The 21,403-nt window shown below is 50.8% G+C and overlaps 8 protein-coding genes across 8 annotated transcripts; 4 read left to right on the top strand and 4 right to left on the bottom strand.

Annotated features, from left to right (window-relative positions):
• The first annotated feature begins 478 nt into the window (after window positions 1-478).
• TrAFT101_011811 (uncharacterized protein) lies at window positions 479-4,573 on the top strand. The gene has a single exon (XM_024904238.2). It carries the CDS (start codon window positions 649-651, stop codon window positions 2,869-2,871), a length of 2,223 nt encoding a protein of 740 aa, XP_024757761.1. The 5' UTR covers window positions 479-648; the 3' UTR covers window positions 2,872-4,573.
• A 463-nt stretch (window positions 4,574-5,036) lies between these two features.
• TrAFT101_011810 (uncharacterized protein) lies at window positions 5,037-7,494 on the top strand. Its single transcript, XM_024903492.2, has one exon. The coding sequence runs from the start codon at window positions 5,979-5,981 to the stop codon at window positions 7,104-7,106; it is 1,128 nt and encodes a 375-aa protein (XP_024757762.1). The 5' UTR covers window positions 5,037-5,978; the 3' UTR covers window positions 7,107-7,494.
• Window positions 7,495-7,603: 109 nt separating this feature from the next.
• TrAFT101_011809 (uncharacterized protein) lies at window positions 7,604-8,131 on the bottom strand (the record flags this gene model as incomplete). Its single annotated transcript, XM_024906926.2, has 1 exon — window positions 7,604-8,131. The coding sequence occupies one exon, from the start codon at window positions 8,129-8,131 to the stop codon at window positions 7,604-7,606; it is 528 nt and encodes a 175-aa protein (XP_024757763.2).
• A 580-nt stretch (window positions 8,132-8,711) lies between these two features.
• TrAFT101_011808 (uncharacterized protein) lies at window positions 8,712-10,517 on the top strand (the record flags this gene model as incomplete). Its single annotated transcript, XM_024904239.1, has 5 exons — window positions 8,712-8,724; window positions 8,835-8,879; window positions 8,944-9,379; window positions 9,438-9,895; window positions 10,042-10,517. 5 exons carry the CDS (start codon window positions 8,712-8,714, stop codon window positions 10,515-10,517), a joined length of 1,428 nt encoding a protein of 475 aa, XP_024757764.1.
• A 1,510-nt stretch (window positions 10,518-12,027) lies between these two features.
• On the top strand, window positions 12,028-13,279 carry TrAFT101_011807 (uncharacterized protein; the record flags this gene model as incomplete). Its single annotated transcript, XM_024910096.1, has 2 exons — window positions 12,028-13,020; window positions 13,106-13,279. The coding sequence occupies 2 exons, from the start codon at window positions 12,028-12,030 to the stop codon at window positions 13,277-13,279; spliced, it is 1,167 nt and encodes a 388-aa protein (XP_024757765.1).
• Window positions 13,280-14,474: 1,195 nt separating this feature from the next.
• TrAFT101_011806 (uncharacterized protein) lies at window positions 14,475-16,916 on the bottom strand. Its single transcript, XM_024908596.2, has one exon. It carries the CDS (start codon window positions 16,845-16,847, stop codon window positions 14,745-14,747), a length of 2,103 nt encoding a protein of 700 aa, XP_024757766.2. The 5' UTR covers window positions 16,848-16,916; the 3' UTR covers window positions 14,475-14,744.
• A 337-nt stretch (window positions 16,917-17,253) lies between these two features.
• Window positions 17,254-18,720, bottom strand: TrAFT101_011805 (uncharacterized protein). The gene is made up of 4 exons (XM_024908597.2): window positions 18,489-18,720; window positions 18,417-18,427; window positions 18,301-18,358; window positions 17,254-18,222 (listed from the first exon to the last, which is right to left on the bottom strand). The coding sequence occupies exons 1-4, from the start codon at window positions 18,561-18,563 to the stop codon at window positions 17,482-17,484; spliced, it is 885 nt and encodes a 294-aa protein (XP_024757767.1). The 5' UTR covers window positions 18,564-18,720; the 3' UTR covers window positions 17,254-17,481.
• Window positions 18,721-18,919: 199 nt separating this feature from the next.
• TrAFT101_011804 (uncharacterized protein) lies at window positions 18,920-20,482 on the bottom strand. Its single transcript, XM_024902706.2, has 2 exons — window positions 20,319-20,482; window positions 18,920-20,224 (listed from the first exon to the last, which is right to left on the bottom strand). The coding sequence occupies exons 1-2, from the start codon at window positions 20,397-20,399 to the stop codon at window positions 19,076-19,078; spliced, it is 1,230 nt and encodes a 409-aa protein (XP_024757768.1). The 5' UTR covers window positions 20,400-20,482; the 3' UTR covers window positions 18,920-19,075.
• Window positions 20,483-21,403: the final 921 nt, after the last annotated feature.

Below are 21,403 nucleotides of genomic sequence, written 5' to 3'. Positions count from 1 at the left end.
TATAATAGTAGACTCAACACGTAAACAATGTTTAGTTAGCTGCAGGCTGTAGAGACCAAGTATTGAACAATTTGTTGCATCACCGAAGCCTCGTTCTTGGGAAACGATGGCTAGGGGGCACCATATGAAGTTGCCCCAGCTACAGCCTATGATGATGCACTATCACGAACGAGGCACAGCGGCCCAACACCGTCGATACAGCTAAAGCACAGCTTACCCTATATCATCACCACAAATGCCGTTTTTTCTTTCTCTCTCTCTCTCTCTCTCTCTCTTTTTTTTTTTTTTTTTTTTTTTTTTTTTCAGTATTTGGCATTTCAAAACAATAGCAGCAGCTCCAGTGATGATGCTTTGCATTCTCAATTCCATTAGATAGGCATGATTATTTCAAGTGGTCTCGCGATTGATAGCAAAAGTCTATTCATAATTAAATACCATCCCTCCCCTGTGATTCGCTCTTCAACGCGGTTTCCCGTGTTTCACTACCAACGTCAAAACGTCGTCATCGACTTTCGCGTACAAGTCATGCCACTATGAGCTCCCTGCAAACGCCCACTTTCTGTTTACAACAACTTCATCTCAGAATCTCACTTCACCACAACTACCAGCATTTAATTGGCTTACGACTCACACATTAACTGCGGCAAAATGTTTTCTTGGAAGGCGCTGAGCAGGCCGTCCCAAGTTCGCCATGACGAGGAACACCAGCCGCTGCTCCCTGAATATGACGAGGCGACGGAGAGGCAGACTCGCCTGCATGAGAAGCTTCACACGTACCAGATGCTGCGGGCTCTTTCGAATGGCTACATGCCCTCAAACGAACAAGTCATCACTCACCTTCGCACCTTGCTGGCGGCTGATGTTCTCAACCCGCAGACTCCTGGCCTGAGTCCCTCGGGCAGGGCGCTGGTTCGCACAACTCGCATATGGCTCGGCGAACTGATCGACTTGTTGAAGTCCAAAAACTCCAAAGACCAGATCCAAGATTTTCTCTGGTACTTGGCCAAGGCACGGCTCGAAGTAGACACATCTGAAATCCACGCCAGGGCTACGATGGCGAAATGGAAGGCTGACGCGATGGCCGCTGTCGACAGTCTCAAGACCGTTGGATCGCTTCTGCTTACCAATTCTGATTTTCGAATTTTCTTAACGGATCTATCTACTGTTTCGCGTGAGGTTTTTCGGGATACTGCTTTTTCACTGAGAGATGTAGCCCATGATACGGGCAAGAAGCTCGAGCCCGCAGAAGAAGAGCAGCAGGCTCTTAAACAGGCCGGTGGAGATGAACAGCCCGCGCCTTCAACGGAGGACTTGCAGGAAGAAGTCATGGAAGTAGCGGAAATCGTCACGAGTGGCGCTGGCGACGTCGTAGGCACAGCGGCCCGCAGCGCTCGGGATCACCTCCAGGGAGACGAGCAAGAGGCCTTGACGTATCGCCTCAAGCAAGCCGTGCTGAAACTCCGCAAAAGGCCAAATTATTCAGATTCCGTTTCTACGATTTCGCTTCTCCTCAGGCGCTATCTCAAAACTTACGCGCGTGCTGCGGCTTATACGGCTGAGGTTATTGAAGATGATGTCAACATCAACCCAGAAGCCGATGAAGCTCTGCATGATTTTTGGAAGCTAATTACGTCATTCGGTAGCAAAGACGCGTGGGATGAAGTCGAAAAGTCATTCCATCAAGTTGTGGAAATTGGCCAGTCCGATCCGGCATTTGAAGATCTTGTAGACCACGTCTCTAAGCTGGTGCAGGATATCCTGATGGATCCAGACTTTTTCAGCAATGCGGAAAAGCGTTTTGAAGATGTTCGCGATAGGTCGAGAGAGCTCGCCACGGAAACTTCAATCAGGGACAAGCTCGATGACCTGCTTCGTAGTCTGAGCTTGGCCTTGCGCTCTGTGGGTGAGGATGCCGAAGTTACTCAACTCACGCGCAGTTCAGCTCGCATCGCGCACATCATCTCGCCGCCGAATCAGTACTTCAACACAGAAATGACCTCCGATTTAATCAATGTGTTCCTACCAGTGTTGATACAGGCGGTTCAGTATGTGCCGATCCCACGGCTCGAAGTTTCGACTCCGGATGTCGATTTGCTTGTTGAAAATTTAATTTTGGAGCCTGGCCGCACAGTCAACAATTCTTCGTTCCTCCCGTATAGGCTGCAGGTTTCAACTCGAAATGATGTCGACATTCGTAAAGCTCGCTTTCAGATCTTATCAACCGTAACGTCCCTGGCTACGATCAAGATCTCGGGACTGTCCATCGCGGCGGAGGAGCTGGGATACTGGCTGCAGTTGCATTCTGGTATACTGGGATTTTCCGACAAAGGCATTGCGAGCATCGAATTGGACGAGCGTGGCATTGACCTGATTCTGGATATTGAAATCGGCCGAGACCGACTCGAAAAGATTGTCTCTCTGCGCAAAGCCAGCGTTCGTATCCACCATCTCAATTACACTCTTCGTGGCTCCAGGTTTTCATTCTTTGGCTGGCTTCTCAAGCCCTTTATCCGGCCAATTGTGAAACGGGCAATGGAGAGGAGCATTGCTTCCACAATCGAGGACGCACTGCACACTCTGAACCGAGAACTCGTCTTTGCCCGAGAACGTTTGCGCGCAACCCAAATCGCCAGCCCAGAAGATCTATGGACTTTTATTAGAGCTGTGGCCGCTCGACTCATCCCCAGGCCACATCCAGATGTCGAGGCTCGTATTGGCGTGCGTCCGGAGATATTCCGCGGCCGTTATGCGCCGGGAAGCCTGGTGGAGCTCTGGGAGCGTGAAGCCCAAGATGCCAGCCAGAAAATCTACGAGTATGAAAGAGGCGGATGGCGCAATGACATATTCGGTGTGCGAACTCGCCCGGCGTAGCTAGGCTTGCAAGAAGCAAGCAACAAGTAATCAAAAGGGGGCCTGCTGCTTTGTGTGACTGACTCGTCATATCTGGCCGTGGGTGTACAGCATCAAGAAACGACCTGCGGCGACGGCACAGCTGACTTTTTCGCTTATACAGAGTAGGTATCCCGAGTGGTTACGGAGTACGTGCCGCGCAAATATTGGCTGACTGCTTGGGTTGAAGGAGCGGATGGGAAAGGATGGTCGTGCGAAATAGCCACCATCCATAATCGGATATAGCGGGCGGCTTAAAGCCTGCCGTATGCTTCTTTTGTCGTTTGTTGCTGATCAATCGTCGCCTCATCGGTCAGGACTCGCCATCATTCTCAACTCGGGCAGCGAGTAACCCCGCGATCTCCAAATGTTGGGCTGGAATATTTAGGCGGCCACATGGCCGTGCTGGCAAGATCGGCTTCTCAATAGTCTGGGCGGCTTCTTGGCTTTTTTGAACCTGCGGGTTGGAGGTAGACATGAGGTTAATGCAGCACTGAGTTGGCGGGAGGGTTTCGGGTAACACAACAGCTTGCTGAGGGAGTGGCTGAATATACTATTGGATGGCGATGCTGGCAAATTTGGGAAACGGCTTATTAGTTCGAAGGGTCGAGGTCAAAAGACGGCTGCGGGTGCTAGTAGACGCTATTACCACCACTGCTATATGTATGGATGTATCACTTGTCATTCCGTGATACGATTAATATGACGGACGATTGCCCAGGTGAGCGCCATGTTCAGGCTTGTGGGTTAAATTAGGGTGTAAAATAAGATCACAAAGAGGAGAAGAACTAAGACGGGCAAGAACTAGAAAAAAAAGGGCAAGATGATGGAATGTAGCGTGCAGCACCGGTCCATTTCCAGCTACAATCATGATGTGTGACTGGTTGGCAATGTCGACATATACAATGGGAGTCTAGAAATGGACCCTCGCCAGGCATGCAGGCGGGCAAAGGCCGATTCGACAATGCCCATCAACTGAACAAAAGCCGCCAAAAAGGTCCCAAAAGTGATTCATTACCCGCCTTTGGCCGTGCGTGTTCTTTGAGTGGCTACAAGGCAGTGGTGTGGCATTCACCACTAGTGACTAGCCAGGGTCGTTGTCTCTGGGGCCTGTGATGAACGTGACCACTTTCTCAGCTGCACGTTGGGTCTGGTTTGGTCTGGCCTGGATTTCTGTCGATGCGAATCCCGTGTTTTGGCGATGAGGGCTGGCGAATGGCGATTGACCGCGGGAAGAGAGAGAGAGAGAGAGAGAGGTGCGTCCTTTTTTAGTGGCGAACGGGGTTTGCTGATGAATGCAGCGTGCAGGTGGCCTATCATGGGGAGGAATATGCCAGGGCAGCGATCCGATTCGACGGGCATAGCGGGCAATGGCTTCTGTGAGTGTGGTGTGGTGGTGTGTTGTGTGTGTGTACGAGTGCGTACAATATAACACCCAGAGCAGCATCTGGTTTCACAGCAGCTCAATCTGGGGGGGAGACAGAGAGTCCGGAAAAGGGCAGGATTGGGTTAAACCCGAGATCTGGAAGCGAGCTGATGGATGGTATACCGTACCTGTGCTAGCGATATCAGGGCAATAAATTGAGTTTTTGACAGACGGACGTAACCCTTCTGCAGGGAAAATAAGTTATGTATGTATGTATGAATGATGTCAAGAAGCATGCTCGTTAACCTAGTGCCCGTGCTGTAGTACTGCTGCTAATATCGACCTCTTTGGCGTAGGGAACACCTTTCTCCACCAGCTTGCGGCCTTTGCTGCTCGTGATGCTGGTGGATTGTGGCTTCACGCTGGCGCGAGGGACTGTTCCCTAAGGGCGCAGTAGTACTAAAAATATCGTGAGACATATATGGAGACTCTCTTTGTCTTGCGCGGTCTGCCCATGTCTGCGGGATATGCACACGTTGCCTCATCCACGAGGGCAAATCAAGTCAATCGTATTCCGTCCAGGCCGTGCTGCTGCACGCTCGGCATTGTAAAAGCGATGCTGGCCGCAAAAAAAGCACAGAAAGTGAATCCCGGTCGCAATAAGAACCCCTGTCGCCAAAAAAGCAGCTATGAGCTCCGTTCGCTGCAAGAGACGGGACGATGATGTCGTCTTGCAGCAAATCCTGAACCTGGGGATTTTCTCACGCTCTCGTCTTATTAGGGGAGTCTCCAGCAACGCTAACACACACAACGCCGCCTGTTCGCCTGTTGTGTTCGTACGATGGATGCATCGTCCAGCGCCCATCCAGCACGCAGCCCGCACCTCCAACTCGCAGATCGTGATCCCTGCCACAGCCGGGCTCTGCGCTTTCTCTCGTACTTCCCCGGACCATGGAATGGCCAGAAGTGGAAATCCGCTGCGTTGGCACCACCACCAATCCCTGTGATGGGCGTTGGTCCCCTTTTCTTACTACCTACCAGTAGCGTTTCCCTATACCACGATGTAGCATTTTTTGCGCAAACCAATTCGAGACAAATAATTTCTTGGGGGGGTTTAGTTAGAGACACAAAAGAAGAGGGGCGAACCCGTGGCTTCGGGACGGTTGGACTGGATTGGACTTTTTCTCTGCTTTGCATGGGCCTAGCTTTTCCCTTTCTGGGGGAGCATGGTGGAATTGGGATGGCTTGCAGTCGTCGAGAAACGGACGTCGCCTTAGCTCGTTTCGAGGCTTCGGTCAACACCGCCCCATATTCATCCCCAGCGAACTCCCCGCTTTATGATGCGGCTTCTCCCAGCATCTTGGTCACTTCAAACACAAACCTCACTCCGTGAATGGGAAAAACAGCTGCCATCGACAAGAGCGAATTCGCAAGGGAAATATTTCGGCTGGGTTCTGCGAGCACAGGGCTTAGGACCGAGTCTTAAGCCTCTCGTTATTATTGCTGCTGTCTCGCAAAGGTGGCAGCAGACCTTCAGAGTGAATTCGGGAGCCCCCGTTTTCCGCTGCTCTCATGCCGCTCGGACCTCATATCGCGCTTTCTGCAGGGACACTACTCAGCCTGCAGCAGACGAAACCGACTTATCAAGTAATAGACAATAAGACCTGCAATTGACTGGGCGCTCAGGGCTGTTCCCACCGCTAGCATTTGAACAGCTGGCAGTATGCAAAGCTCGCTTGAGCCGGTGCAAACGCTAAGATGTCATGACCCTCTTGAAGCCAGCCGCCATGGTCGAGGGAGGCCAAGACAGAACAAGGCGCTGTCTAAGCGTAAGAGCTCGGACTTTCTGCTGGAGGCGGCGCCGCATCGACAGCGGCTTAAGAGCAGGAGTAAGACCAACGGCTGGAGACCCGACTTTTGTCCTCTACCAGAGAATGTTATGCAGTTCACGATATTGAATCACAGCACACAAAAGGCCTTTGAATTCTCATTAGACACACAATGGGCGTACAGGGGAACAAAGCGCTGTCGTCTGGGGACTGACGTGGAGGGCCCCAACACGGCCACCATCAGTCGCAAGAAGCGTCGCCTAAGGACGCAGCTCATCACCAGCAGGCTATCTCAGCCTTTCTCCCAGCCTGCCACGCACATCTTGAACCGAAATGGGAGGCAGGTTGGCGATCGGCGGTTTGTGAAGATGGCCATCACGCTTGATTCCAGCAGACGGGCTGCGCATTTGCAGGAGACGGCGTACTTGCGATATTCGATTATGAACTGTATGCGGAAGAGGATGGGTATCGCGAGATCTCAGGACTCGGGGAAGACAGGCCAAGGAGGCACGGTACGGCAAAGCATGGATACCTATGCCAAGGCGCCATGGCAATCCCGAGAAATGGAGTCGGCTCCCGAAGCAAAGGCAAGGTCTCTTGAGACTGGTCACAAGGCAGGGCTGGGTTCACAAGTGGCGTCGAAGGAGTTCTCTGATATCCAGTCTGCCGAGACACTCGTCAAGGCCCCAGCCTGTCGCCTGTCGAAGCCCATAGCTCTGCCGCTTCCCTCTGCTGATGCCGATGCCACGAATGACCGCAGCTCGGCTCGTATCGACTCGACAAAGTCACCAGAGCCAAGGCCACCGCTCTCGTGGATGTATGACGACTGCGAGGAAGACAGCTTTGCCTTCCTCCATCTGGACGAGGAGCATCTGGACGACGATGATTCGGACGTGTATTGCGACTTTGACGCCTTATTCGGGGCCAAGGCGACTTCACCTGACCCCCAGTCCCCTTCGGAAGAGCATACATATGAGGAGTACATGGATGAATTAGACGGAATTTCTTGGAGGGTAGGCTGATATTTGCTTTTTTTTTTCTCCCGTATCGCTTTGCGTGCTTTCACTTTTCTAGAGACAAGAGACGGTGGAAAATCTTGAAAAGAACTTGCATGCCCGGAAGTCACTTTGTATTTTTCTTTTAAAGGGCGGGGGGCTGGAAAATTACTGTATATTTATTCGCATGGCTTGGCTGTTGCTCAAGCCAAGGATGGGCTGCATGGCTTTTTAGGGGGGGAGGCGTTCTTTTTTGTTGGATGAATGTAAAGGCTATGGGCGTTGGCGGCGGGGACCCAGACAGTATTATGTCCCCCGGAAATGTAATAAGCTAGGAAGTTATGATATCAAATATCCCACCAATGCATATAGTGTGTATAATAATCGTTTTTTCAGAATCAGTTGCCGTTGGATTGCTTGCGGTTAGTATCTTCGGGGAGCTTGGAGGCCCTGGCTTTTGCGATATCGCACATGGCCTTTTTGTTAGGAAAAGAAAAAAAAAAGAATTAGCTCCACGGTAACTATCATGTGAGATGGAGATCCACGCTGGCTGTGCCTGGCCGTACCTGTAATGCAGCATCGACTTCCTTTGAATAGTCGCTTCGTTCGATCCGCATCCTCATGTCATCCATGATCTCGGGTCGCCCTCTGCCGTTGACAAAGACGACATATCTGAGTCCCGGAAACGCCTCTTCGTATTCCCTGTTCAACGTGGCCAACTCTTCTTCGGATCCCCCCTGGATATTTGCCTGTTCAGCAACGGACTGCGCTGATTCGATATTCTTCTCCCCAAGACGTGGATGAGATCCGAGGACAGAGAGCAGGACTGGATGCGGTTCTGTCTCGGCGGACTTGGCCGCAAGAGCAAGCAGTCTAATTTGACATACGTCTATCAAGTCGGGATAGGAGGTGTAGACGGCGGTACGGATGACTGGCAACAGGGTGGCGTGAATGGCTGGGCTGGGCTCAAATAGCACGTCGAGGACCTCTGTCTGCGCCAAATCCGTGTACGAATGAAGAGCCGCAATAGGGGGGAGACGCTCCAATGGCATGATGCAGTACGTATGCTTTCCTGGAGAGGAGAAATGACCGCTGAAATGCTATATGGTGTGTTGGTGTTGAGGCTGAATGGCGCCGCAGTGGGCAGAAAGCACCGAGAGCCGCTCAAACGATGCCGCGGAGAGAGGGCTGAATATAGGGGACTGGGCGGGGTTTGGAGGTGAAATGCAGCCGCAGAAAAGATCAACAAACTGGCAAAGAGCCTTGGGCAAAAGTCACTGAACGAAGGAAAAAGAAAAAACAAACGAATGAATTTGAAAAAGCAGAGTCAGACGACAGGCAAGCTCATCCCCTTAACCCCCCGCATTCCAGTGGAGCGACGAAAAGCAGCGATACCGAGTTGGTAGCGTGTTGAGCGGCGGGCTTATCAACTAGCATCACTATCAGCGCGTGACGTGCTTGGTCTGTGCGCCATGGAGCGGAAAATCTCGATCGGGATGCAGGTCGCGCGCCAGGAGCCGCGGGCGAGTCGCTGCAGAAGCTGGCAGCCTTGTTTGAGAATTCATCCAACCACCTCTAGACCATTTGATTTACAGCCATTGGCAGCTCACAGGAGATTCAAACGTAGTCGCCATGCTTTGCGGAAGTAAGTGGTGCACTGCTGGCTTTTCAACGGACTCATTTCCCTCTCACCACTCGGTCTTGCTTGCTTGCTTGCTTGCTTGCTTGTTGCATCTTTGCTAACTCAGAGTCCAGTCTCCGGAGAAGCTCCACAAGAGCCTGTCGCGTCCAAGAAGTCGGGTGAGTAGATTTGGAATTGCAATTCGCATCCGGCGAGAAATGGCCACTAACTGGCTCTTTGAAGGCGTCGTATACGAGAAGCGGCTCATAGAACAGTACATCAGCGAACATGGCGCAGAACCCAACGGCGAAGTTATAACAGCAGAGGACCTGCTGCCTATCAAGTCTTCTCGCATCCCTCGACCTCGGCCCCCTACCCTGACGTCGATTCCTGCACTCCTTGCGACATTCCAAAACGAATGGGACAATCTTGCCCTGGAGACGTACAACCTGAGAGAGCAGCTAGCACGGACGAGAGAAGAGCTCGCCACGGCGTTGTATCAGCACGATGCCGCCGTTCGTGTCATCGCCCGGTTGACAAAAGAGAGGGATGAGGCCAGAGATTCATTGAGCCGAGTTACTGTAACAGACGGTGCTGCGGCTGGCGAGGAAATGGTTGTGGATAGCGTTGAGCTACTACCAGAAGAGCTGGCAGCACAGGTGGACCAGACACATCAAAGGTTGGTGTTTCCTTGTCCTTGACTCGAAGTTTGACCCCATTGCTTACGATTTTTATAGCCTATCCAAGAGCCGCAAGAAGCGCCCCGTGCCGGAAGGCTGGGTTTCCACCGACGAGGTGTCATCATTTGAGCCAACAACGATCAGCTCGTTACCTGTCCCACAAGCCACGTCACTGGATCTCGAGGGTAGCTATGCGGTGGCAGGTGGATTGAGCGGCGAGGCGGCCATCTATTCTATTGAGGCGGATAACGTGGAGAGGACCGTGCCCGTCAATGAACCTGTAACGGACACTCTCTGGTCTGGGTCAAAGGTCTTCTTTGCGACCAGCCAGGGAAACATCAAAGTCTACGAGGCAGGCAACGAGATTGGCACCCTATCAGAGCACGCTGGAGCTGCCAGTGGCCTGAGCTTACATCCTTCTGGGGACCTGCTTGCGTCTGTGGGCATTGATAAGAGCATCGTATTCTACCACCTGGAGACGATGAAGCGAGTTTCTCGAGCCTACGCCGATGCTTGTAAGTTGAACCCCTTCTTTCTTTCTTTTCTTTTTCTTTTTCTTTTTCTTTTTCTTTTTCTTTTTCTTTTTTTCTTTTCTTTTTCTTTTTTTTTTTTGTGCTTGTTTCCGCTTGGTTTGAAATTTGCGGGCTAATCCATTTGATAGCTTTGACCACATGCGCGTTCCACCCTGATGGACACTTGTTTGCCGCGGGCACTGTCAACGGTGATGTCAAGCTATATATGACCAAGACGCTCGAGCAGGCTGTGGTATTCAAGCTCGGTGCGCCGGTTCAGGCCCTCGTCTTTTCCGAGAACGGCTTCATGCTCGCGGCCACAGCCAAGGGACAGACTAGCGTTACCATTTTCGACCTGCGCAAAGAGGGAGACGCGGCGGTTTCCAAGGTGCTCGAGACAGGAGGCTCAGTACAGTCGCTGGCTTGGGACTATACGGGCCAGTTCTTGGCGACTGGTGGAGCGACGGGCATCACCGTCCAGCAGTACACAAAGTCGAGCAAGAAGTGGAGCGAGCCGCTGCGGAACTCTGTGGCTGCCATTGCCGTTCGATGGGGCGAGTCGGGCAAGAAGCTGGTTTCTCTCAACGGGGAGGGTGTGGTGAGCGTGCTTGGTGTGAAGAACTAATGGGCTGTGGATGCAAGCCACTTTTTCCGGATTTGCTTGCTTTGTTGTTTTATTTCGTCCTAATTTTAAATCTGCACACCGGGACGCACTGGGAAATTGTTGCAATGAGGGGTATTAGATTGTGTCACTCGAGCTGTACATTTAAGAAAAAAAGAGCACAAGGGCATCTGCTTTATTACTATCTAGCTCTAGCTATTGAAGGAGGGCAAGCAATGATATGAAGCGAAAGACACATTATACGCGTGGTCTCTGATTTGGCTGAATGACACGGTCCTTTTGTCCAGAAGCTGAGGACATGTGAAGAGAGGGGGAAAAAATAGAAGTATCGACAATATATAAGGTGGTGCTGCTCGATTGTATATACCACTACTACTAGGTGCTAAACTCTATACCTGGTTGACGCGCAGAAATACGCCGTTTGAGAGCTGAATCCCCATTTTATATGCAAGGGAGACACAGAGGGAGGCCGGATAAAGGCAGCTGACGCCGAGCGAACCTTTGCCTGGGCGTTGGAATTAACCAATAGGGGAAAAAAAAGAGAAATAAGCAAAAAGAAGGCAAAAATACGACGGAATGTCTTAGAGTATTCATGCCTGGTGATGATTGGCCGCTCACTTCCGGGTCGAGTGCGGTTGACCTGATAATAGCGTCACTTTTAAACCCTCGCTGTTGCTGATGAGATATCGCTGTTGCTGCCTCTGTACTCTGTGCGCAGTGGGAATGCCATTCTATCGTTTTATTTCTCTCTCTCGTTCTCGCTCGCTCGCATTGCCCTTTATTCCAGCTGCATTTGTCATGTGCCGGGTGTAGCACCAACTCAAGCTGCTTGTAGGTGCCAAGGTGCGATCGTTTTTCGTTTAATAAGCTGAACGCACATCACGGCCAAGGTACCTCATAAGGGCAGGTAGGTAGCTTGATTGTCAACAAACAAAGCCACGGCGGGACTCGACTCGACGCCCTCGTCAGCCTTTGTAGCTGACACTCCTTTGAGGGTTGCTCACGGGGAAAAAGCGGGAAAAAAAGAGAGAATACCAAAAAATAGAATACACAGACAGTCGTTTCTTCATCGTTCTTTTTGCCCATCGCTCTAGTCGCTCATTTTTTTGCTGCCTACAGTATTATTGCCACCAGCTCAAGACGAAGCCCGCCAACATCTCCCCACTGGCTAACGTAAACCGCCGGCTGCGTGCGCTGAATCGCTCAAAGGCTATCAATCCCACGGCAGATACTGTGCGGCGGGCTTTTCTGTCGCTTCCCCCGTCGGCCTCTGATCCAGCGCCACCACCTCGCAGCAACCGGTGGTGAATGCCCTGCCCGCAGACAATCAGGCTGCAGAGACGCCTTTGAGGCACTCCCTTGACGACCGAGCCCTTCATTTGCTGCTTCTCTCACGCTTCTCTCTGCCGCCGCCGCCGCCTTCGCCCTCACAGTCGCTCTCGCCTCCTCGCCGTCTCACTGCGTCGATACCGAATTCCGCCGCCGGCGAACGCACCGATTCACCAGCGGAAAAATGTCGCTTGCCACGGACGACGGGCTGGTGTCAATCAGTGACGATGAGCTGATCGAAGTCCAAGTCACCCGAGCCTCCTCCACGACGAGCAACCGGCCCGCGGCTCCAGGCTCGATATTCGACAATATCCTCAATCCCCGGGGCATCACTTCGCGGGCGCGGGCAACCATGGAGAGCCTGGGCTTCCCCATGGCCGGCAGCAGCAACTCCAGAAGACCGTCCCAGTCGCACGTCCGACTTCGACCGCCGCACACGCAATCGACGCTTCCTCGCTCATGGACCACGACCCCAGACTCGACCGTCATCGACCTGACAGCAGAGCCAGACTCGCCCGTCGAGCGCCGAAGAACGCAGCCGACACAGACAACGCAGCAGCAGCCATACATGCCTGCCAGGAACCCGCGGAGGACGAATTCCCAGCGGATATCGCCGCCGCAATTATCCCGGAGCGACAGCACGTTTGTAGGGCAGCAGCCGAGCTTCATAGATTTGACCGAAGACTCGCCCGAAGACGAGCAGCGACCGAGTCGAAATGCCTGGCGACCGCAACCACCGCAGCCACAGCGAATCCACCGGCAGCACCGCCGACACCACCACCGCGGCCACGACCATACCACCCAGGAACACCTGCTCGCTCTGGGCTACATGCCTCACGGCCAAGACTTTGGCATAGAATCCTTTCGGAGATTAGCCGGCCTCATCACCGGCGATATGAGCCTCCCAAACTCGTTCAACTCCGCGCACATTCCTTCGTCGTCATCATCGCAGCAGCAACAAGAGCCACCAAAGCCCCCTCTGGAGCCTCTGCCTCCTGCGAAGCCGGGCTTCACTCGAGATACATGCACCGACGCCGACAGCGAGCAGGTGGTGATATGTCCTGCGTGCAACGAGGAGCTCGCCTACGACCCTGCGGATTCACCGGCCACGCCGTCCAAGAAGAGGAAGAGGGTTGCTGGAGAGCATCATTTCTGGGCACTGAAGAAATGCGGTCACGTAAGTGGGATATTTGTTTCAATTCCATAGCTTTGCTGGTCTATTGCGTCTGTATAACATTGAAGCTAATTTTGGTCAACACTAGGTCTATTGTTCCGATTGCTTCGAAAACAGAAGACCGACCAAATCCACCCCCGACGGCGTAGGCTTTCCCTTCTTAAACAAGGAAGCTGCTGGCCCTAATGACATACGCTGCGCTGTGGAAGGGTGCGAGACAAAGGTGGCTTCAAAGACCGAATGGGTTGGCATATATCTCTAAGAGAAAAAAAAAGGCTTGCCCATAGAAGAAACAAGTAAGAGAAGAAAAAAAAAAGACTCATTTTTTGGTCTACGTGTGCATATGCATATTTTTTTTTTAAAAAAAAAAACACAAACATCCCGAGGTTTGGTGGTTGCATGGAAATGGATCGATTGGATGGCATTTTTATATACATACGAGTCTGCATTGCATGAACGAGGAGCACATCTTTCAAAAACACATTTTTGTGCTTCCAAGGGCATTAACGGTACGGACAATGACGGATTTGGAGTTTCAGGGCCAAGGAGAAAGCAATTCTTTTTCACGTCTTTAGGGGTTTTCTTTTTCATTTCCTTTTCTTTCTTCGTTTACAGGCGTTGGAAGGGGGACAGCGAACCAACAACAACACATAGGACGGAATAGGATGGGGGGTTTTTTATTAGGGGTAGGTATGGTTAGCTACAACGCTCCCCCCTTTTTTTTTGCTTTTTGCTTTTCGTTTTACATTTGTAAATAGACGGATTTTTTGTTTCACGTTTGATATCTGGTAGTGTGGTTTTCTTTTTTTCTGTTATTGTGAAAGCGATACCCCAGGCCTTCTATAATAATCAATCCCCAAAACGTTTATAACAAAGGGGTTTTTTCTTCTAAATATAAATACTACATGTATGAATTATTCTTCTCTTGAAACAATGCTTCCTTCTATTGGTTATGTAGAGATCACTTAGAGAGACAATTAAGAATATTGAAAAGGTTTCCCTTTTGGTTTTTAGTGGATACCAATGAGACAGGATGAAATGATGTAATTATTCTTTTGGGAAATGATTACGCGAGTTTGTGGGTTGGGCGATAACTAAACCGGATAGAGTGTCATTTTGCTGAGAGGGGAAACTAAGGCAGCTAGCTACATGGCTGTTTGGCGGCATGTGATTGAGGAATGAGGTGAGAAGGATGAGGCTATTTTATTACAACCTACTTACATGATTTTTGAAGGACTTTTGTAGAGCATTGGATGTGGAGAGAGCTTGGGCAGACGTGTGAGGTTATGTATTTGCAAGGACCTAGTAATTGTTGAAAAGGTTGGATAATTAAACGTCGGATATAGCTAGAGACAAAAGGGAAGAATAGATAATTTTCCAGTTGCGTTCGAAACAAAGGCTACGGCGTATATTATAAGTCACACGTTGCTGGCCCAAAAGAAAAAAAAAAAGTTGATCTGAAACTTGTATGTTATCAAAATATATCTACAGCTAATCTCAATGCCTGTACCTAAATAAGAGTAAAAAGAAAGAATAAACTCCATCTTCGCCCTGAAATGCAATGCAAAGTCAACCAGTAATTCCCCAGTAATTCCCCAGTATGCCACCCAGTTCATGTCCCGAATCTGCATATATCTGCTGTAATAATCCGCCAGTTTATCTAGCCGCAAAAGGGGTATATCATTGTCTCATCATAGGCACTTCTCTTTTGTGCTAAATAATGTACATTATAAGCAAAGCTCCGTCGCCAGCTCGTCCATCCAGCCGCCGCCGAATTCCGACTCCTGAGAGGCCGGCGGGCGCTTAGACTCGCTGGCCTCGGGGGATGTATTGATCCCTTCCGGTTTATTGGCTGATTTAGTGGGTGTATTTGCGTGCTTTGGAGATGAGTATTGGTGCCTCGCCTCCTGAGCCAGCGTCCTGCTGGCGCTGTGAGATGTTAAAGAGGAGGGACAAGGTCGAATATTGGCGCCAAGAGAAGTAACTTTTCTGCTCATATTAGCCACAATTGGTTGCTGGGTATCCGGCACAATGGTCTTTGGATTTGTTTGAACGAGAGGCGTCCTCTGTGGTGTGGGCTTTACGGGAGTGCGGTTATCGTTCATGATTAATCTTTTTCTCGCTGAAAACTGCGGCATTCTTATAATGGCTGGGCTCGCTGGGCTCGCTGGATTCGAAATCCGGCTCTCATCACGTACTGTTCTGAGAGCTGCGTGATTGGCATACTTTGGCTTTAATTTGCCATCCGCTAGCTTCTCTTCTCGAGCACGGCGCTCAGCTTCTTTCTTTCTGGCCTTTTGGATTTCGGCAAGCTCAAGCTGCATTGTTTGTCGTCTCCGCTCTTCCTCTTGCTCGGCTGTTCGTCGACTACGAAGTAAAGCCACAGCCATCCTCTCATTGGATCCAGAAGCAGTAAAGAATGGCTTAGGTGGCTCGGGCGACGAAGATAGAGTGCCCGAAGGCAACGAATTTTTTTGGGATACCCGAGGTGGGTTCGGAGCTCGAGCTTCAGAGGCCAGGCATGATTTGAGGGGAGAAGAGATGAAGGTAGTTTCTTCTTCTTCCAACTCAGCCGCCTGCTGCGAGGACGTAGGAAAGAAATCGTCCATGTTAAAGAGGATTTGTTGAGTGCTGAGAGGCGGTGCTTGTGGTATAGCAGCTATTGGCGAAAGGGGGGAGATGGAGGGTCGTGAGGCTGAAGGTATTGGTGGCGGTGGCATAAGAGACGTTTGGTCACGTTCTTTTTGGCTTTTTGGCTGATGAGTTTCCTTGACGGGGCTAGAACAAGCGGCAATTCCAAGATCTATTTCATAACCGGTCGTCTTGCGAGTCGGCTTTTGAGAGGTTTGTGGTAAAGCCTTTTCTGTAGGCTTCTTTGTAGGCCGTTGCTGAGAAGTCACGACAGCGTCAAGAGCCAACATCTCCAATTCCAGATCCTCTTCATCGTCGAATATCAAGTCAAACTCTTGGAGAGCTATTGGTTCAGGGTTCTTGATTGGCATGGCAGGATTGGATTGTTGAGGTGTGGTCTTGTCGTGTAAATGGCTCGTCTTTTCTTCCACCGGTGTAGTGTTTAATTCCACACGAGGTTGCGGCGCTGCGACTTCCTTTGCCATGTCCACGACAATATTTGTTACCGTCTCGCTGAAAGACAGCTTTGAAATCTCTTCATCGGACAGGATTTCAAACCCATCGAAGAAGTCATCTTCTATGATAGGCTCATTCTGCCTTTCCTCAGCAACATCAATCTCAGCACAGGTTTCTTCAGGTGCTGTAGACGTCTCTTCTCTCCTTTTCTCTACTTCCTCTTCGTCTTCTCCATTTGTCTCTCTTTCATTGCATAAGCGTTTGGGGCTTGGAAAATCGTCGTCGTCGTCATCATCATCCTCTGCTAGCTCGTCCACGACAGGTAATGCCGAGGCTTTCGCAGTATCTGTAGTCTCACCCACGTCTTCACTCTCACAGCCCCTCTTATGACCCAATCCATTTCCTCGGAAAAATTTGGCAATAGTATCTTGACTTGGCCGGACAGTCACCAAGGGCAGGCCTTTCTTCTTCTTCTCCTCCCTCTCCGCCTGTTCCTTTGCCTTCTTCTTGTCTCTCAAGAGCTTGGCTTTAGCCGCAGCTTTCTCCTTCTCAAACTCCTTTCGAATGCGCTCCTGTTCGGCTCTCTCTTGCCTTATGCGCTCGGCTCTGGATACACGTGGCACACGGTTTGCAGCTTGGTAGGCCTTGCGTACTTGTTTGGATGTCATTGGGCGAACATCGATCGGGGTTCGCTCGGCCGGCCCGGCGGGCGGTATGATGGTGAATGTCTTCTGAACCCCCATTTTTGAAAATAGGTCAGAGGAAACGAAGGGGAACTTTTGGGTGTGGCATCCTCAGCCATTGCATGTCCGGTGATGATAATGGTGTTATTGTTGTTGTTGTCGCGGGGTAAGACGAAGCGGTGCACAGCGTGACGATGCTGACGCGAGGCCGATGCGCTATCACGTGATGAAGCACCGAGCTGCTCAGAGCATTTTGTATCTCGGATAGCGAGCATTGGAATTATTGAAGTTGTAGCTCATTGAATTTTGTGTATATCATTGGATTTGTTAATGAAATATGAAATATTGGTGTACTTGTGTCATATTATTCATGTCACAGCACCTATTCAAAACCTCATTCTATAGCTGACGACCAGTCAAAGCAGCCCAGCAATATACCACTTCTATTTAACGCCTTGCTGCAATCTCCTCTGCATCATTCAAATTCAGTCATCTATCGCCATGGTAATCTCTTAGTGCACACTAGCAAATACCAAAGATTGACGCTTCCATGATTCGGTCTATGTAGCTATCAACGTCTGCCTATGTATTTACGCTTCCATATGCAAGCACTGTATCTTGCATATGCCGGTTCGTCTGTAGTGTACAAAGCTCGGCATAGATTCATATAAACACCTTCCATCAGCTCCTTATTTTACCTGTCCAATGGCTCAACTGTAGGATCCCAAGCTATCGGGCTGTACTCCCCTGTCGTCAAATCCTTGACCTCCTCCTCCGTCAGCTCAAAGTCGTACAGGTCCGCATTCTCAGCAATGCGACTCGGCGTAACGCTCTTGATCAGGGGAACAAAGCCCTTCTGCAGACTCCATCGCAGCATCACCTGCGCCTCTGTCTTGCCGTACTTCTTTGCCGCCGCAACGACCTTGGGCTCGCCGAAGCGCTCACCGCGGACAATGGGGCAGTAGGCCTGCACGGCGATGTTCCTGGCATGGCACCACTGCACAATGTCGTCTCTCGGAAGCCACGGGTGAATCTCCCACTGACCGACGGAAATCACGCCGCCCTTGCCGGCTCCGCCACGCTCGGACTCGAGCTCCTTAATGTAGGCCTCCAGCTCGTTCAGGTGGTGCACGCCGTAGTTGGAAATACCAATGGAGCGCACTTTGCCAGCCTCGACGGACTCGACGAGGGCTTTCCAGGCACCCTTTCGGTTCTCGACGCCGCCATAGGGAGAGTGGATCAGGACGAGGTCCAGGTAGCCCAGCTTGGTCTCTTGGAGAGCGATATCGACCAGGTCGATGGTGTTTTTGTAGCCGAGAGGCTTTCCACGCACTGGGACTTTTGTGGTGAAAAAGACTTCTTCCCGAGGAACTCCAGATGCGGCAATGCCTGCTGCAGAAGGTCCCTGGTTGTGATACGCGGATGCAGAATCAATCTTCAACACATGTTAGAGACGCAAAGCCCTCAGGGGAAAAACGGCATTTCATCGCTGAGATCTGGATGATTTGCTTACATGTCTGTATCCAATTCTCAGAGCCTCTTTGCAGACTTCAGTTGCCACAGACGCCTGCCTATAAAAAGCGTCAACAAAAACAGTCTACTTCCAAGCTTATTCAAAGCTAAACAAACGTTTGATAGACCTAAATCAATGGCGCGCCAGTAAGCACCGTGTCGGCAAGGTTAAGGTCACTAGGCACTCACTCCATAGCCCAGAAGGGGCATGGCATAGCCGGAGTTAAGCTTCACCACAGACTGGAGCGTGAGTTTCTGCGCCATCTTGTCGGGATAAGTATGACTGCGACTTATTGAGGGAGAAAGGTGTGTTTTGAGAAATAGGAGAGAGACAAGAATAAAACAAAATACAGAGCCAACTGACTGTTTATATAGATATGCTAAATGATGTCAGTTACGCCATTGAGGGGTTGGAGGGGCAATTCACCGATTAGCTGATAAATGCGGTGTTTGCACGGAGAAGAGAGCGATTCTGCCTACAAAACCCGAGCACTTATGGCATCTTTTCTCCTATTTGGGAGCCGTGGCATCTGCTTAACGCCGAGTTTTAGGATCGACAAATCACATAATCGAATGCTATTGATTAATACGCTAATGTGCCTGCAAGATGCATCCATGATCTCTTCTCCAGCACCCACAAACAGGTTAGTAATAGCTGGAACAGGCAGGCAACAAATAGTACGTGGCATAGTGAAAAATGCTTGCATCGTGAAATTCTTGATTCATAAATTCATTGTTGATCCCAAAAGCTTTTTGTATATATCCAATTTCAACCTCTAAATGACGCTATCCAACATGTCTATTTCGTCCTCCTCATTCCGTCTATTGGGTGTCGGTTCGGCCTCTGCCTCCTCTTCTTCGTCCTCGTCCAGGTCGTGCATGGGGTAATTCAGAATAGCTGCAATGTCTCCCATCATCTTCAGTCGTTGTCCGCTCTCGTGGTCGCTGCTTAGTATTCGCGCATCGCCGCCGTCGAGCTTGACCTTGTCCACCAGCGCAACGTACTTTTTCCGTGTCGCGAGATCCTGACTCCTGAAGAGGGAGTTGTTGATTAATAGGACTCCTCCACCGGGCCCAACTGCGCCATCGGCAATGGCCTTCTCCACGGCTCTGCTGCCGTACCATGCTCGCCCGTCGTCAAGCTTGAGCAGGTCAAAGAAGTTATCAATATACTGCGCCTCCTTTGCGTAATTCATGTCCTTCATCTTGGCTAGAACTTCGGGGCTCTTGAGAACCTCGTTTAAGCTGTGGATGTGCCCTGAGTTGGCGTGGATTACTGTCGCTTGCCTTGCAACAGCCGTGAGAACCTTGTCTGACTTATCCCGACCCTGCTTTGCAATGTACTCTTTGAAGTCTGTCGCAACAAAGCCGGGGCTCGCTATTAGCAACGGTCTTGACTCGGAGAAGTCGACGGCTCTGAGTAGCGATGAGAGTGTTTTGTCGTAAAATCTTCGCATTCCTGCGTCTTGGTCGGACGCAGTATCGCGCTTTTTGGGCACCACGCTCTCCACGCGAGTCTTTAGAACAGTTCGGAACTGGGTAATGAGACAAATGTTGGCAAGGCCTTCTTGCATGACTACGGCAGCCATGGCACCGTTCTTGTCGTCTGATAGCGCCTGCGCCAGGGTGGCCTTGGCTACACTGTCCCAGCCATCGGGCTTGACCACGGTAAATGACCTGTTGATCTCGATGTCGAGTGTGTGATGCGCGCCCATAGAAACATGATCGTTCTCGGCGGCAACGACGCCAGAGACTCGGAGTGAAGAGACGGCGGGATCGAAAAAGGTTGACTTGACCCGGATGGCCAGATTTGTGTGGACTCGTTCGGCGGCGGGGACGCCCGTGCCGGGGTTGATGTTGACGACTTTTCGGACGGCATGCGCATGGACGAGGTCGCCGGGAACTATCAGATTGTATGCATGCCACTGCAAGAAGGACGATGCTGTTAGCCGGGGTGGAAGCCATTGTCACGATGCCCTCAAGTCGCACTGCAGCGGGGCCGAGCATGATGCAGCTTACCATGTCTTCTGGGTCTTCCGGCAGGAGCGAGACCTGCTCGTCCTCAAACTCCTTGGGTATGTGTCGCGATACGAGCTTCATGGTGATTTTGGGATCAAATCGTGGCTACAGCTCTGGTATCCTGGTCCGCAAGCAGAGTTGATGCAATGCTTGTTTTGCAAATGAATGCCGTCGTTGGGGCGAGAATCTTATCGGGCCTAGGCTTGAGCCGATAAGCTCCAGTGGCGCTGCGATCGCTGCCTGCAAATGATTTGCGCCGCCTATGCGTCATCGCTAAGCATCCATCCACTAATAACGCATGCATTCATCAGCCCTGAGCCTCAAACTACTACCGACCCGGCATTTGCTGAGATCTGTTTAGGACTTCAAGTTGGTGCTGATGGTGCCTCTGCATCTGCTTGCATAACTATTTCTGCTATTACTTTCGTATAAAGCAGTTTTGTTTACTATCGTCTTGTTTTCTTTCTTTTTAACCTTTCACGCCTCTGGACTATGAGCGAATAGCAATGCCTACTATATACAGTGGCAGTCTAAACATTGATGTTTGCAAAGACAGTACTAAGCTATATAGAAGTCAAGGTAACTTATAGTACTTTTTGTGTTAATAGTTTTTCGCACAAACCAAAGTTGGAGGCTAGGATGAAAAATAAAACCTATTCTTGCACATGTACTGGTTGATGGTTCTCTCCGGACCTGCAATAGCCTAGCTTAATATGCCTCTTTGGCTGCCGTGTAAAAAAGTATTAGTTTCAACAACCCTGCATGTCAAGCAATCCTGCGATCCTGCTCAAGGCTCCCCCGCCAGCCACCCAGAAGTGACGTTTCCTGAGTCTTTTTCTTTACTTTTTTTGAAACGTCGTGGTGGATATACCAAGACAGGCAGCTGCGGGACAGCAGGACAAAGCGTCAGCTATACTCGCATTCGGCTGCTGTCAATTGGCGCCTTGCTGCGAGAGCCTATTATACATACAGCAATCCATGCTAGCAGCGCTCGAATCTTACCCTTTACGGCGCTGAAACTGCGCAGCCGTCCAGCACGCTTTGCCCGAAGAAGCCTCTCCATTCGACGACCCTCCTGGCACTTG

This window comes from Trichoderma asperellum, chromosome 7 (assembly GCF_020647865.1).
Source record: "Trichoderma asperellum chromosome 7, complete sequence".
Lineage (NCBI taxonomy): Eukaryota > Fungi > Ascomycota > Sordariomycetes > Hypocreales > Hypocreaceae > Trichoderma > Trichoderma asperellum.
The sequence above is the reverse complement of the archived record's forward strand: the minus strand, read 5'-3'. Positions and strand labels throughout refer to the sequence as shown.